Raw genomic sequence first — 15793 nt, 5'->3', positions numbered from 1 at the left:
GATAATGTGTTGTAAAGTTTTTTGTTTGCTTTGTCATTTTTTGTTGTTATTTATTTTGCACCACACACAGCCTGAGAGCAAGCAAGCCTTGAAGGAGAAGAAACTCCAATTGATGTTGGACAATGAGGAGAATGAGAAAGAGAAGATGGAGGCATCCAAAGAGGAAGCCAATGTCGTAGAGCTAATTAGTAAGTAATGTTGATGTTTGTCATTGATCTTGGATGGTAGTGGGTGAGATGGTCAAGTAATCATTAAGGCGGAGAGAAAGATAAAGGGAGTAAATGTGACTCACATATAAAGGAACAACACAAAACAAACGATGTTCCGGCCGTTGGTCGTTTTCAATTATTAAGGCATTGCACTGTGACCCAGAAGGTCCCAGGTTTGAGCCTCGCTTCTTGCACTTTTTCTTTTTTGGGCAGTATTGTTGACCCTAATTTTGCTCTATTGAGCATGTATTATACGTTTTTTGTGAAGGTCGTAAAAGCTCTACATAAAATGTTGATTTTCTATCAACAGCTCATTTCAAGGACCGTGTGTTCCAGGCTGTGTTGAGTGCCACCACTAAATCCCTGGCTTGTTTGGCCGAGGCTGCTGGATGCACTGGAGAGGTGGTGAGAGCCTTTACACCCATGTCTAACATCGAATCCCAGAGTGAATGTAGCTCTCCTTCTCCTCGAGCTGCATATGGAACATTCTACAGGTTAGTCTATTGTGAAGTAGAGATTGTGGCATCATCTGTTCAGTATGGTGTCTCATTGACACAAAGTCAAGCAATGTTTTGATTTAGTTAGGGACTGGATATATAACAATGATCTCACAACACTGCTCTTGATGTTATGTCCTTGGGTTTGTATTACAGCACGACTTGTAAAGCGCTTTGAGCACATTTAGTGGATATTGCGCTATATAAAGCTCTTTTTTTTAACATGAGTGTAAACGAGTGTCATAGCACAGGCAGTGATTGACATCGAAGGGCGCGTTAGTACAAAATAAGGAGGGCAAATTTGGACTTGTTCTGTTTGGAATAAAAACTTGATTCTTTATTGTCTTCATCGGGCATAATTAATGTAGCATGTGAAGGATTGGTGAAACGAGGGAGATACACTCTGTAAATGGCCACTTTTGTTTAGTGAGGTTGAAACAGGGTTGGGGGGGGGGGGGGAGAGGGGGAGTATATAGCAGTCTTTACCGATCACATCTAAGGAAATCAGTGGTGTTTTACTAAGACACAAGCAATGAGTATTATATTAATTTGTTTTATTACTATACTATAGAACTGAAATTTGATTTACAAAAATTACAAATATTTTTAGATTATTACAACAATATACAATCCAATATCAGAAAACTTTTTCCAACTGCATTTTGTTTTAGTGCTGGTAACAGTCGTGTCAACTCAGCCCAAAGTGGTGGAAGGATGTCCCAGCAATCAGATAGGCCTAACAGCACTATGACAAATCTATCTGAAATGACCTGGTCGCCTGGAGAAAATGCAGTCAGCAGCACACCCTTACAGTAAGTATAGAAGTTTTACGAGTTTGAGAAATGTGTTTAGAACCGTGAACAACCAATCCCCTCTCTTTCTTTGAAAACAAAAGTATGGATGAAAAGGTTTTATTAACTGGTACTGGAAAAGCTAGGAAAAGTGTATAATCATCATCATCATATCTTGTCGCGCCAGTGAGTCAGCCAGTCCCAGGCAGTCTGGTTGCATTCCCTCAGGTCAGCATTGGTGCAGTGAGGTCCCAGCGAGCATTCGGACAGGATGTGGTCCATGGTCTGTCTGGGGTGACCGCATGGGCATTCAGTGCCCGGTGAGATTTTCCATTTAAAGAGGTTGGTGGCGGTGTTTCCCACCTTTGCTCTAGCTCTGTTCAACGCCACCCAGTCTTTTCTCTTGAGGTCTGTGCCTGCTGGGAGCTTTTCTGTTGGGGGCTGGAGGGCATCGTTTGCTGTCTTGTCCCATTCTACCCATTTGTCCAGGCGGAAGAGTGCTGAGTGGTCTGGGTAAAGGCTCTCTACTGTGAGGAAGTTTTCCTTGATTTGAGCCTGCTTTTGGGGCAATTGTGGTCATGAAGGGGGTGTCTCTGGTCTTTTTCCTGTTTGTATTTTTGTATTTGGGCATGAGTTTCCCTCCGGATGTGTGGTGGGGCTATTCCTGTTGCACGGTAGACCAGTGGTAATGGTGTTGCTCTCAGCTGGCCCGTTACGATTCGGCAGGCGTTGTTGAGCTCGGGGTCTAGCTTGGAGGCATGGCATGATCGGGCTCACAGCTGAGCAGTACTCTGCAGTTGAGTAGCTGAGGGCCAATGCTGTGGTTCTTAGAGTTTTAGGGTCAGTTCCCCAGTTCATGTTTGCCAGCTTTCCAAGGAGGGCATTACGCGTGGACACTTTTGCCTTGGTCTTCCTCACGTGTTCTCTGAAGGACAGATCCGATCAAGCGTCACTCTGAGGTACACTGGGTGGTAGTTGTACTTTAATGTCTGGCCATTCCACTTGATGTTAAGTTTTTTGTGGGCTTGGTGGTTGTTGAGGTGAAATGCACACACTTGTGTTTTCCCTGGGTTGGCGTTCAGCGAGTTTTTAGTGTAGTACTTTGTAAGGGTGTCTAGGGCATTTGTCAGTCTGCTCTCGATTGGTTGGAAGGACACATCCTGTGTTGCGAGGCATAGGTCATCAGCATCAGTGTATAATAAGATAAAGGAAAAATAAGATAAAGGAATACACATCCATTCAGTTGTCTTAGGTGATCCTTTTAAGATGTGATTATGAAAGCACTTTTTTAATGTTTGATTGCTGGTTATTTGCAAACATTATCGTGTTGATTTTTTAATGTGTCTGTAAGGTAAAAGTTTTAAAAACATTTATTATGAATGTGGTTTTAAATTTATGACACACTGAAAAAAAACTAAAAAAATAAGATTGCAATTTTACATTTTTAATTTGATTTTATGATAGTAATTACTTTTTTTCTTTTAACTCATGCAGGTTTGAGGTGAATGTGAAGTTTTCCATCCCCAACATCATTGTGGAGCCTACCTTGGATATCGTTCAAAAAACAATCACGGACACTGCCAATGCTATTTTGGAAGCAAACAATGGTATGACTTCAGTGTGGTAATAAAGAATTTAATTGACTTTAGTTAAGAGTCTTTAGATTAATATAATTTTGTCTCCAAATAAAAAATATTACATTGTGAAAAAGCTTTGATGATTTACTCAAATGCTCCTACATTAAAGTTATATCTTTATTCTTTTCTAGTACTTGGATGCATAAATTGTGCCGAACAAACATAATTATGATCAAATAACATAATAATTCATCAGAGTGTTCCATTTATATTGTTCTTCTTGCTTATGAACCTAACAATAATGCCTAGTTGGACAATAAAGATAATTATTATTATTATTATTATTATTATTATTATTATTATTATTATTATTATTATTATTATTATTATTATTATTATTATTATTATTATTATTATTATTATTATGACAGAGATAACGTGGATGAGTGAGTCAGGAGATGAGTCATTCTACAGCATGATAAGCGGTGACGGAAATGTGCAAGAGCTTCATTCTCAATTGGCTGCTGTTATCGATGGTAAGTTGGGTCTGACATTAAAAAAAACACCAAAAAAAAACTATATATATAAACAACAAAAAGGTTTTTAAGAAGGTAGAAAGAGATAGTTTGGTTTGATGTTTTCATGTTGATAAGAATAAACAAGAATCTCATTTACAATTAATTAGCTTTCGTTCTTTAATGCAATTACACTATTAAATTGACTGACCGAGAAATTTATTCCAGATTATTTATATTTTGATGAATTTTTTAGTGTAATGTATGCATTCTTTTTTTGTATGGTAATGGAGAAATACAATCTTTGATGACCTTAAAAAAATTAAAGGAAATGTTATCTCTATCTATTCATCACCTCTGGAATGGTTTCTCTTCCAAACCTTTACAAAAGTTGTTTGATTTCAGATATCTTATCGTTTCACCAAGAGAGTAATGACATCTAAAAAAATAAAAAAAAAAAAAAAAAAATTCCCTTTACTCATCCCAATGGGGAAATTTTTCTTTAGGGTCTATTCCAAGGGAAGACTGGAATAACCCAGGCGTCAGCCGCAGTGCAGCGCCGCAAAGTGAGCTAGGGCGAGGTGACTTGCTCAAGGCCACACAGCGCGGCGGGTGATCGAACTCGGTAAGGTACGAAGCAAAGACCATACCAATGAGCCACGCTATATGACTCTGAGCCTGATAAATGCTCAAATTGCATAGCAGTTCCAGCTCTCCCCGTAGACATGATTTTGTCAGCATTTATAAACAAAATAATAGTTGAGTAAAATCCTCGATGATGAAAGGTTAAAAAAATTGTTTTGTTTTCTTTATTTTTGACAGTTGCATAAATGCAAAACAATTTGTACAAGGCAGTCGCTTTGAACCGTCCAATAAGTATTTTCTATCTTCCTGTCTCCCTTCCCCATGGGACACCTACTTTGAACAACAAGAAATCCAAGTACAATTGCAACTAAGTCCCCAAAACACCAGGTTTCACCACCATAATAGTGTTTCCTACATCATTATTTATCAGTTAGGGTTTTAACATGTTACATTTTCGCCTCTCTCCAGAACTGGGCGGCCTTGTGAACAGGCATCTTTTCCACTTCAGTTATTACAACTTCCTTTGGAGAGATGACATGTATGGAAATTTCAACGAATTCATCATTTCCGAACCGGGAGTGGTTGCTATCAAGAGAGAGGTTAGAGAGTCTAGAAATTAATTAATTAAATTGTGGGAATCCATTGATAAAAACTAAATTATACCAAAGTTGAAAATGAAAAGTTACACCAGTTTCTGTATTTTTCGATTGTTTTGTGGCCAAGTGGCAAATTTCGAACTAAAAAAAAGTTTTTCTTTTCCAGATTTGGATTTTTATACATAAAATTTTGAGGAAAATTTATGAAAATATTGTTAAACTACTTGGAAATAGATATGACTAAAATGGACTACATTTTCCTTGTTTACTTGCAGGTTGAGAGATATCTTTACTTGGAAAAGAAAGTTCTGGGAATTCCCGCAAGGTTGCCTGTCGGACCAATCAATTTGTTTTCTGATCCAATCAAAGACGCCCTGCATGGCTTCTCAATGGCATGGAAAACCAAATTTGCTTCTGTCTTGCACGAAGAAGGAAAGGTATAGTTTTATTTATTTATTTATTTATTTTTAAAATTATCCTATTGACAATGTACAATATATGCAACCCCTGGATGACGAAATTGCCAGAAACCGGAAAAAGTATGTTGTCGTTATTCCAAGATTTTCAGGATGGCGGAAAAACAACATTGAAAATCACCTTCTTTCTCATTCCAAAGTATGCTTGGTTAATCAAATTCTAGCTTCACACAAACACACGCACACACACACACACACACACACACACACACACACACATATATGTATATATATATATAGGTATGTATGTATATATATAATATATGTAATGTATATATAAAATTTTCAAAATATTAGCTTATATTAGTGTATATGAAGATGAAGAAGGAAAAATATTGTGATGCACGCCATTAAAACAATAATAAACTAAATAGTGGAAAGACAACACTTATTTGATCCCTAAATGTTTATCCTTGGACTTTTCACAGAAAAAGTTGGATAGTGCTGTGGCTTACAGAGCCAATGTCAAAACGCGTCTGGAGCAACATGTACAAACTTTGGACCAATTGAACTCAGCTCTTCATTTGCTGGAAGAGTTACGAGACATGGAGAATAAGATTGACGGCATTTATCTCCCTATTGAGACTATGTATACAAAACTCAGGTAAAAAGGTTTTATCATGTATTAGGGTTATTACTAGTGAAAACGAACACTTGGCTGATAGTTATCTTGCTTACTGTTGGCTGAAAATGGGTTTGAATCCAAAAAATTTCCATGTTAAAGCATTCTTTTTTTGGAAGCTGATATATCTATAAAAATAACAACTCTTTATTATTTGTATTGACATATCCTCCCCCCCCCCCCCCCCCCCCATCCTCCTCACTCATGATCCTATTTTAACATTTTCCATTTTAATTTAAGAAAAATATTTATGTAATGTTTTATGTACATGTATTTAACATTATATAGTTATTCTTTGCATTCTTTACAAGCTAAAGAGTGAATAATCAATTATTAATTTTTTCCATAAAGGGAATTTGAGTTGCGTTTGCCAAGAGAAGAAGTGGAAGAGGTCGACAGTCTGAGAGAGAAATGGGCAGACCTAATGGAGGTTGCTGAGCAAGTGAGGGAACTTCTCTTGAAGGAAAGACGTGGTGCATTTGAGCAGGAGTTAGACAAACAAGTCAAGGTAGAAAATCTATTTATTCTGCTTTTTTAGTACGTTTTTCTTTGCTGCAATACGATTTTTCCTTAACATGTTTCTTTCTCTTCATTTCTTTCTTCTCGTATTTGTTAAAATAATACTAATAACTTAACGTGATTACCAGCTTTATACTTTAAAAAAGCAAACACTGATTCTATTTAATTTTATACGTTTTTAAGATATGCAATAAATATTTGAGGGTATCATGTAAGTAATCAATACTTTCTCCCGTATTATCTCTTGGCTTTGGAATAGTATATTTATATTTTTATTCTCTCTCTCTCTCTCTCTCTCTCTCTCTCTCTCTCTATCTATCTATCTCTCTCTCTCTCTTCTTTCTCTCTATCTCTCCTTTAACAATACACATACACCCCTCTCTCTATTTCTCTCTTTCTCTCATACATTAAACACCACACACACACACACACAGACACACACACACACACACACACACACACACACACTCTCTCTCAATCTCTCTCTCTCTCTCTCTCTCTCTCTCTCTCTGTCTCTAACACACACACACACACACGCACATGCCCACTTATACAATGCATAGCTTCTAAGGCAATATAAAAACACTTGGGTAACTAACTTTAATTAAATCTAATTTCCAGACATTTGTAGTTGAGGTGATCCAGTTCCGCAATGCATTTGATGCCCAAGGTCCATCCGTCCCCGGTATTCAACCAGCAGAAGCTGTTTCCCGTCTTCAAGACTTCCAGCATCGGTATACTATTTACGATGCAAAACGCAAAACGTTGGACTCTGTCTCCAAATTATTTGGCATTGCATGTAAACCCTTCCCAGAGCTTGACAAAACTGGAGAGGTAAGAATTTGGCTTGCTGAGACTACAAATATTGAGCATGCAATAATTCACCTAAGGGAGTTTACGAAGGAATGGTCCTTTGCCTATATTTTTGCATCCCCGAACATTTGACAATTATTGAACTTTTGCATAATTTTGTTTGTTTTAAAGTTTGAAATAAAACATCACTGGGGATTTTTTTTATTAAACTGTAATAATAAAAACAATAGAATAATATGATTTATGGATTGCCTTAGTCGACAACTATATACTCAGTATGACCTTACTTTCAATAAGAGACTGCAATGAATAGGCTACGGCATATATATCTCTGATGTAAATGAAAAAAAAACCATGCGTTTACATCCCTTAAAATGTTAATAGATGTCATGATTTGTCAATCATTATTAACTGAGTTGTTTAATTAAAAACATTTTAAAGATATTTATTAAAATATTTTTAAGACTGTCAAGAGATGCATTTTGTTAAATAAAATTGTTCCAAATATTTATTTAAAAGCTCTCTTACTCATAACAGGAGATGACGAAGGCTATATAACGATGGTAATAATTCTCATTCAAACTTTACAACTCACTCACATAAAGTCTTTTTTGTATGATAAATTCTAAACATTTATTATATTATTACAGGAACTTGATCTATTAAGCCAGCTTTATGGACTGTTCCAGAAGTTCATTCGTTTCGACAACAAATTTAGAGACACTCTTTGGGCTGAAGTTGATCTTGAAGGATCTTCTGCCGAGGTAGGATCATTTACTTGCATTTCCATTTTCCTTTTGTTTAAAGCATATTACTTTTTAAAACTTCTAGGTCCCGGAAACTTTTGGTATAAAGAAAATCTTTGCATTCAATGAGAACTGCCTAAATTGATATTTCTTAGTTTGCTTTTTGAAAGAAAAGAAATCACTATTTATTGCCCATGAAAGTAATTTTGTGAGATCATCGCCCAATATGCCAAATTTTATGTCCTATAATAGGCAATTATTCACCATTACAGACAAACAAATCATTTCCTGATTTGTGAGAAATCAGCGCCTAAAAGGGTTTGTGGACAATTTATATTTCCCCCTTTTTCTTTTTAAATTGATTTGTAACCACCCAACTTGTGTGCTTCTAGAATAATGGAGAACTGTTGTAACCTTCTTTCCTAGGTTGAGAGCTATTGGGACGAATGTCTGGCTCTTCCAAGCAAACTAAAAGACTGGGACGCTTACAATGATCTGAAAACAAAATTACAAAATTATCTTCAAGTTTTCCCTCTGCTCCAGAAATTGGCTTCGAAAGTAAGTCTTTTGAAAATTAATGACAGCACATTATAAATTATTCATTTTATTTTCACATAAACAACTTGATTTATTGGAACGTTACAACCAATCATGATTTGGATTTAAAAAGTTGTGATTCAGTAGTTCATGGCAATCTACTTTTTGACGTTTTCTCTTTCCAGTGGTTTTATCCTTTTCGATGTTAGTCAATTTTCTCAATATATCCATAACATGCGGGTTAACCTGTGTCATTTACACTCTTTTAGATGGACTGTACTGTCTTTATTATTGATATAATGAATTATGACACGGATACAACGAGTATATATGCACTATGTATATATATTATTTTAATCATCCGTCCAATGCACTCATATTTATTATTTCTTGAAATCCCTCTTTGACAAAAAATGACATTATAGCTTTTCAGACTGTATGTTTCTTTCCATCTTTATTTCATTTCAAAATTATTCAGAAAAAATGAATTATTATTGTTATTTGAATGCAGAAGACAATTCTAAATTAATCACAGTTTAAAACCTAATGTGTCATCAAGAAGGCAGTCATACTGAACAGGTGAAATCTCAAAATGTATAACAAAATGTTTTGTTTCTTTTCTTTTCTTTTAGTTATTTAGTTATATATATATATATATATATATATATATATATATATATATATATATTATTATATATATATATATATATATATATATATATATATATATATATATATATATATATTTGTTGACAAATCTGCTCATTACCATTTAATGAAAAGTTACACTATTGGTGAACAAAAAATGAATAGCTTACTAAATTAACACAGACTGTATCTATATTCTATTGGGGGGAAATAGAAAAAAGCATTACAATATTTAAATATATCTTTTGTTCCCTATTGTTATTAATACACTGTATTTTTTTTTTCTTTCATGATATATTTTGTTGGGAATCGTACGTAGATATCAGAGGCAAAGTTCTTTTTCATTTTTCTTAATGCACAGAAATGTCTCTATCAGTGTGTTTCCATTTACTGACATTTTGATATCTATGTATCAAGAAGAAGGGTTATCTATTAATTCACGGTTATTACAAACTCATACCATTTTAAAAATAATAATGATTAAAAGTGAAGAAATAATTATAGAAGGGTAAATAAAGCTGTAAATTTTTCGTTGTTTTGAAAAGGAATGGAAAATCATGATTTACTTTATTGACTTTTTATTATATTATAATGTAGTTGTTATAAAGAACAAAATACATGATAGCATTTTGGGTGGGTATTTTTGACACTCCGCAATCAATGGCAGACAAAGTATACGGACAAAATATCACTGGTGTATTTTTCTCTTGTTATTTTAAAAAAGATTGAACTGTTTGTATACGCACAACCTATCCCCATATTGTATTTTTGACGCCCACTTTCATTTGATAACTACTAATATCTTCAATGGTCTTACCTACAGGGAGATAATCGATTTGGTTTAAGTGTAAGTATAGGACATGGTTTATCGCCCCTAGGCCTGCTCCATTTTGTGCAACATACAAAGTCCTTGATTGTCATTTCATTTTTGATTTTCTCATTTTTTAAATCCTTCTTGATGACATTTTAAAAATGATCACTTAGATCAACTTGTTTAGTGGTTTTATTTGGTCTTTTGGTCCATGACTAGATTAATTTTTATGTCTTTTATAAAATTATACACGTGAATGTGCACGTAACTATCCAATGATATGATTTATCTGTTTTCTATATTTGAAAACCGAAAATAAATAAGAAGTGGTCTTTTTTAGAGTAGGGCTATATATTATTAAATACAAACATACTTCACTCTTTTTATAAATATTTTGAATTATATAAATCGTTTCACAAATGATCTCACAAGTTTTATCAATGAAATAGTTTAAAATGATTCATTTCTGCTTTGTTTTAGTGTTTTATTTTTGTTGTATTTTTTCGACAGAAAGTAACGTGAATTTTCTTCGAAATAAATAGATGTTAACAAATTTATTCTATTACTAAGCTAGCTTACAGTATGCATTAGTATAAAAAGAACTTTACTTTATTGTTCTACACATGCACACCATACCACTTGTTTTTTTTATGTCTGTTTTTTTTTTTTCTCAAGAAGTTAAACTAGATTTGATTTTATTTCCGGTGTTTCAATTGAGTCATGTGATATATTCTTATCCGCTTTTATCCCTTCTTTTTTTTTTTTTGTTATGTTGAGTTAAATTAAGTTATTGTTTGTTTTGTTCTTTTTCCCTGAGTATCCAACTTTTTTGTTTCGTACTTTTGGTCGCTACAGGCGATAACAAGTAATTTACTCTTCTTTTACTTTTTTAAATTATTGAGTTGCACGTGCACTATTGATATTTATTTATATATTTATTTATGGTTTATATATTTATTTATTTATTTACTTATTTACTTATCTATTTATTTATATATTTATTTATTGATTTATTTATTTTCAAGCACCTAAAGTTTAATTTGTCTATTTGCATATTTTGTATTTATAATTGCACACCTTCTACAATTGTAAGGTTTTTATCTATTGTTTCATTTTGTGTCAAAATATGTTAGTAATTTTTAAAAATTCACCAATCATAGCAAGTATCTTTATGTTTGCCATTCGTTTTGTCTTAGCCCTATATGGTCCACGTAGATACCAGGGAGTGTTCATCCTGTATTATAACTTCTCTATTTTCCTTCTCCAAAACATTTTGTGATCTCTTTTGATGATAATGTTACAGTCATGATAATAAGAAATTTATCTTTTATATTACTCTGTTCTTCCTCATACGTTCTTAGCTGTGAGGATTTTTATTTATATTTTAATATTTACTTGATTATTATTTACTGTTTTCATAATCTGTCTCAAAAATGTGCATGGAATATGATAGATTATAATTTCATTCCTCGTTGTGACGATTAATCTCATTTTACCCCATACATACATTGTGTGAATAAGGTTGAAAATTCACCCATTTAATTCAAATCCCTGCTCTCTTTACCGCGGTCAACTTTCCTTGATTGTGAATTCGTTCATAATACTGTCATGACATTGTGCCATTGTTTGTGCGACTATGTGGTCTAGTGGTATGACACTCGCTTTCGGATCGGAAGGTCATGGGTTCGAGCCTCACGCTCGGTGCATAGTTGAGTCCTTGGAAAAGGCTCTTTACTCACATTCTCTCACCGTACTCAGGTGTAAAACGAGTACCTGGCCTATAACAGCGTTGTCTTTGTCCGAAAAATTGTAATATTGTCTAACAGGCGTCATGTCCCGTCCTACATGTTAAATGTTGCTGTTGGCCAGGGACCCCTTGTAAAGCGCTTTGAGCATTTTTAGTGGATATTGCACTATATAAAAGCTCAAATTTTTATTTAAAAAATTTTTTTTTTATTTTGTGTGTTTGAACCCTTCCTTTCCCCAATTCTACTCGAAAATACTCTACATCTTATGATTGTGCCAATGTGTATGTGTGTGTGTGTATTTCAACTACCCCATTCCCATGGCAATATAACAACAATTTAATCTAATTCAGTCGATACCCTTTCCTCAACTTTATCCTTTCGAGTGAAATTTGATTAAATTTATCATAACTATGATATTATGATAGTGCAATGATGTTTCATCAGTTTTAATATTTGTTTTATCAGATAAATGAAACGAAATCATATTAATTTCTTTTCAATTTGATTGTGGAACCCATTTATTATCATGTCCACGCTAGACAAAATTCTCACTATTGATTTATCTTTTGGGCGCTGGCGCTCCTAACATATTCAATTCTCATTTTTTACTCCTCTCTTCTGCAACATTCACTATGAATTCACCATCCTGTGATTTGCTTTGCATAAGATTGATTAGCATAAAAGAAATAGTGACATATTATTTCATCCTACGATACGTATCAAAAGTTTGAAATGACGCAGTACATAATGGAAAATACTAAATAATACTTCAGACAAACGGACAAAATGTAGTAGGAGATACTTGCTACAACACAGTTACTATGATAGTAGTGTTAAAGTGTGAGCAAAAAATGAAATTTTATGATTCGTTGTTTTCAGGAAATCCGAAATAGGCATTGGCTACAAGTCATGCAGGTAACACACAGTTCATTCCAGTTGGAAGGGAATGTCTTCAAGTTGTGTCACCTCCTGGATATTGGGCTCATCAAGTAAGATCTGTTCAGATATTATTTCACAAACATTTATAAGCCCCGTTATGTTTGTATTTAAATCTTTACAGACGAGGTTTTTGTCACTTTGTTGGTTACCTCATCATGAAATGCATTCAGGGGTAAAAATAACAAATCTGTAGATAGGATAAAATTGCCTTATAGAGGAGGTCAAATGAAATACAAACTGGGCAATCGAAGTATCAATCTTTTAATATTCCTCCAGCCAATTTTAACTGTCATTTACACTTGTTTTTCCCAAATACGAGTATGTTCTGCTCACGGAATAATAATTTTTATAGTATAAATATTTTGAGGAATATTTAGACCTTTAAAGATGCAGCTCAGATTATCAGGAAGGAACCATTATTTTTATTTTTATTTTGGGTATACAACATGGACAGTGACGCTCGGTCTTATGAGCCAGACCGTCACATAAAGTAAGAAGAAAATTTCACTCTGACATCCTATTTTCAGTTTTCACCAAGAAACGATAACAACGGTGGGACTTGGACTTCTATGAAGTTTTTCCCCGTTCATTGTGAAAAAAGTAATGTCTGCCTCCTTAAACACACCATAACTAGGAGAAATTATGATTTGAGAGATATTCGTTATCGATGTGAAAGGGTTAATTTACAAGTTATTGAACAACGAAGGATTTTAATTAGATTCTAAAATTTGATTAGATCGCGAATATTATCAAACCTGTTTGTTTATTCTTTGGTGACATAATAAATAATAATAATAATAATAATAATCTTTATTGTCCAAATTAAAAGCAATTCATGTGAGGTAAACAATGCTCAGTTTGGTCCATGGTATGAATATCAACACATTTACAAATACAGACACAGCCATACACGAACATACACGCTTGCACATTGTTTCTACACATGTATACAAAAGAAATGAGCGTACATACAAACACATATACATACATACATACATACATGCAGACATACATACAAACCAGCATATCATCGTATATGCATGCCTACATTCATTCAAAACAAAATAGCTCACTCATGATGTAGTCAGATCAAGTCAAGTGTTTTGGGGTTTCTTTTTTTTTTTGGTTGTTTTTTTTTCTTTCTAGAATTGAAATGAATGGCTTGTAAAGTAGGTTTTATAAATCTTGTTTCGCACTTCCCCCAGACATAAAACTGAAATTGAAGAGATCTGTAAGGGAGCCAGTAGGGAGTTGGAACTGGAAATCAAAATGAGAGTTATAGAGGAAGAATGGACTGAACAGGTATGCTCTGACTCCATTATTTACTTTGGACATTTGCTTATGACCCATGGTTTTATCTCTCTCTCTCTCTCTCTCTCTCTCTCTCTCTCTCTCTCTCTCTCTCTCTCTCTCTATATATATATATATATATATATATATATATATATATATATATATGTGTGGTGTGGTGTGTGTGTGTGTGTGTGTGTGTGTGTGTGTGTGTGTGTGGAGGTCGTCTGTTTATAGTATAGATCTGACCTGATTAAAGACACATAAATGTTGAAGAAATAGATAAGTTAATGATTCAATAAAGAATTGAATGAATAGATAAACAAAATATATAAATAAACAGTTAAATAAATAAATAGATATATGCGTATAAAGATAAATCAATGAATTGATAGTTTAATTAATTCAAACATTAATTCAAATTTAAAACATTCAATCACTTATATAAACAAACTTGTAAAGAAATGAATAGAGAAATAGGTGAATAAATTATTAAATAAATAAATCAGAGACTGTAAATTCCTTTAAATTTGAGCCACACTGAATTATTTTTACATTCCATCTCAGGTCCTCAATTTCGAGCATTACAAAAAGAGAGGTCCGATGTTCCTTGACAAAGCTTTTACTGAGAGATTGTTGGAACAGTTGGAAGATGCCGAGGCTTTGCTTGCCAACATGCTCACGTCTCGGTAAGTACACTAGATTCTTCTTTTGTTATTGACTTGATATTCCTTTTAAACGTTACATTCCATTCTCCAGAATTAAGTAATTGGAGGTTATAGTTGCTCTTTGTCTTTGGTTGAATTAAAATTTTCTGTTTTTTTTTTAGATAAAAGATAATTATCAATTTATTTTTCTGAAGGTTGGAGGGTGGGAAGGGGGGGGGGGGGGGGGTTCCACCTCCCATGATAAAAGAAAAAGAGCAAGGCATATCTATATAAAAACATTTAACAACTTTTTGATATTTCCCAATTGGTGTAATTTTCTCACGTTTTGAATAAATTCTAATCATTTTATACTAAAATCATTCAACATTTGTATCTTCTTATCAAATAAACATGATCTGAAAATATTCAGAATATTATAGTTGATGCACTAGATATTTTTTTTATTAATGAAACTCTTTATTTCATTCACAGATACATAGGGCCACTGAGAGATGAAGCGGCATCCTGGGCAGAGAAACTGAAAGAAGTTGCAGAAGTTTTGGAGCTGTGGCTTGAGGTCCAGGATCTATGGCAGTATCTGGAAGCCGTTTTCAGCAACAGCATCGCAGTTCGAGTACGATTTTAATTTATTAAGATGTCATGTATATGATAGTTAGAAAAACATAATCTTGAAGAGAAGTTAATACATTTAAATGTTGTAAATAATAATGTGAAATTGAATGTAAGCTTCAATTTAATTACAAAAACAGATCAAATGAACGTTTCGGATTTCCCCTTTATCAACAAAACAGGATGAATGAGACACTACAGATGAATAATGTGGTAGTGGCGTAGTTAAGTTTTGATTCATCTTAACTACGCCACTACCACATTATCTCATTCATCTGTAGTGTTTCAGTCATCCTGTTTTGTTGATAAAGGGGAAACCCGAAACGTTGATTTGATCTGTTTTTGTAATAAAATTAAAGCTTACATTCAATTTCATATTATTATTTATTTCTTCGAGCTTCGGGCAGCAACATTTACATTTAAATGTTGGTAAATTAATGAGATTTCCAAAATACTGTGTGAATGGATCATTTTGTATACAGGAAATTTATATCTCTATGGGTTTAATGATGCTAGAGATTTATCTCGTACTTACTCATTTACTTACTTGTTACTGTCCAATACACCTGATTTAGCTATTAATGAAGATATTTTCTT

At 33.6% G+C, this 15793-nt stretch overlaps 1 protein-coding gene across 1 annotated transcript in view; it reads left to right on the top strand.

The window, feature by feature from the left end:
* Window positions 1-15793, top strand: part of LOC144969399 (dynein axonemal heavy chain 5-like) — an 85840-nt gene that overhangs the window by 22095 nt on the left and 47952 nt on the right. Inside the window, exons 19-35 of the mRNA XM_078908508.1 lie at window positions 71-188; window positions 520-703; window positions 1378-1518; window positions 2992-3104; window positions 3506-3610; window positions 4643-4773; window positions 5046-5207; window positions 5675-5850; window positions 6220-6376; window positions 7009-7221; window positions 7851-7964; window positions 8373-8504; window positions 9955-9978; window positions 12570-12679; window positions 13835-13931; window positions 14487-14608; window positions 15059-15200. Coding sequence (XP_078764634.1) covers window positions 71-188; window positions 520-703; window positions 1378-1518; window positions 2992-3104; window positions 3506-3610; window positions 4643-4773; window positions 5046-5207; window positions 5675-5850; window positions 6220-6376; window positions 7009-7221; window positions 7851-7964; window positions 8373-8504; window positions 9955-9978; window positions 12570-12679; window positions 13835-13931; window positions 14487-14608; window positions 15059-15200 — 2241 coding nt within the window. The remainder of the gene's footprint in view (window positions 1-70; window positions 189-519; window positions 704-1377; window positions 1519-2991; window positions 3105-3505; window positions 3611-4642; window positions 4774-5045; window positions 5208-5674; window positions 5851-6219; window positions 6377-7008; window positions 7222-7850; window positions 7965-8372; window positions 8505-9954; window positions 9979-12569; window positions 12680-13834; window positions 13932-14486; window positions 14609-15058; window positions 15201-15793) is intronic.

This window comes from Berghia stephanieae, chromosome 3, assembly GCF_034508935.2.
Source record: "Berghia stephanieae isolate SIO BIC M18660-M18661 chromosome 3, UCSD_Bste_1.3, whole genome shotgun sequence".
Lineage (NCBI taxonomy): Eukaryota > Metazoa > Mollusca > Gastropoda > Nudibranchia > Aeolidiidae > Berghia > Berghia stephanieae.
This window is presented reverse-complemented; position numbering and strand designations above follow the sequence as displayed.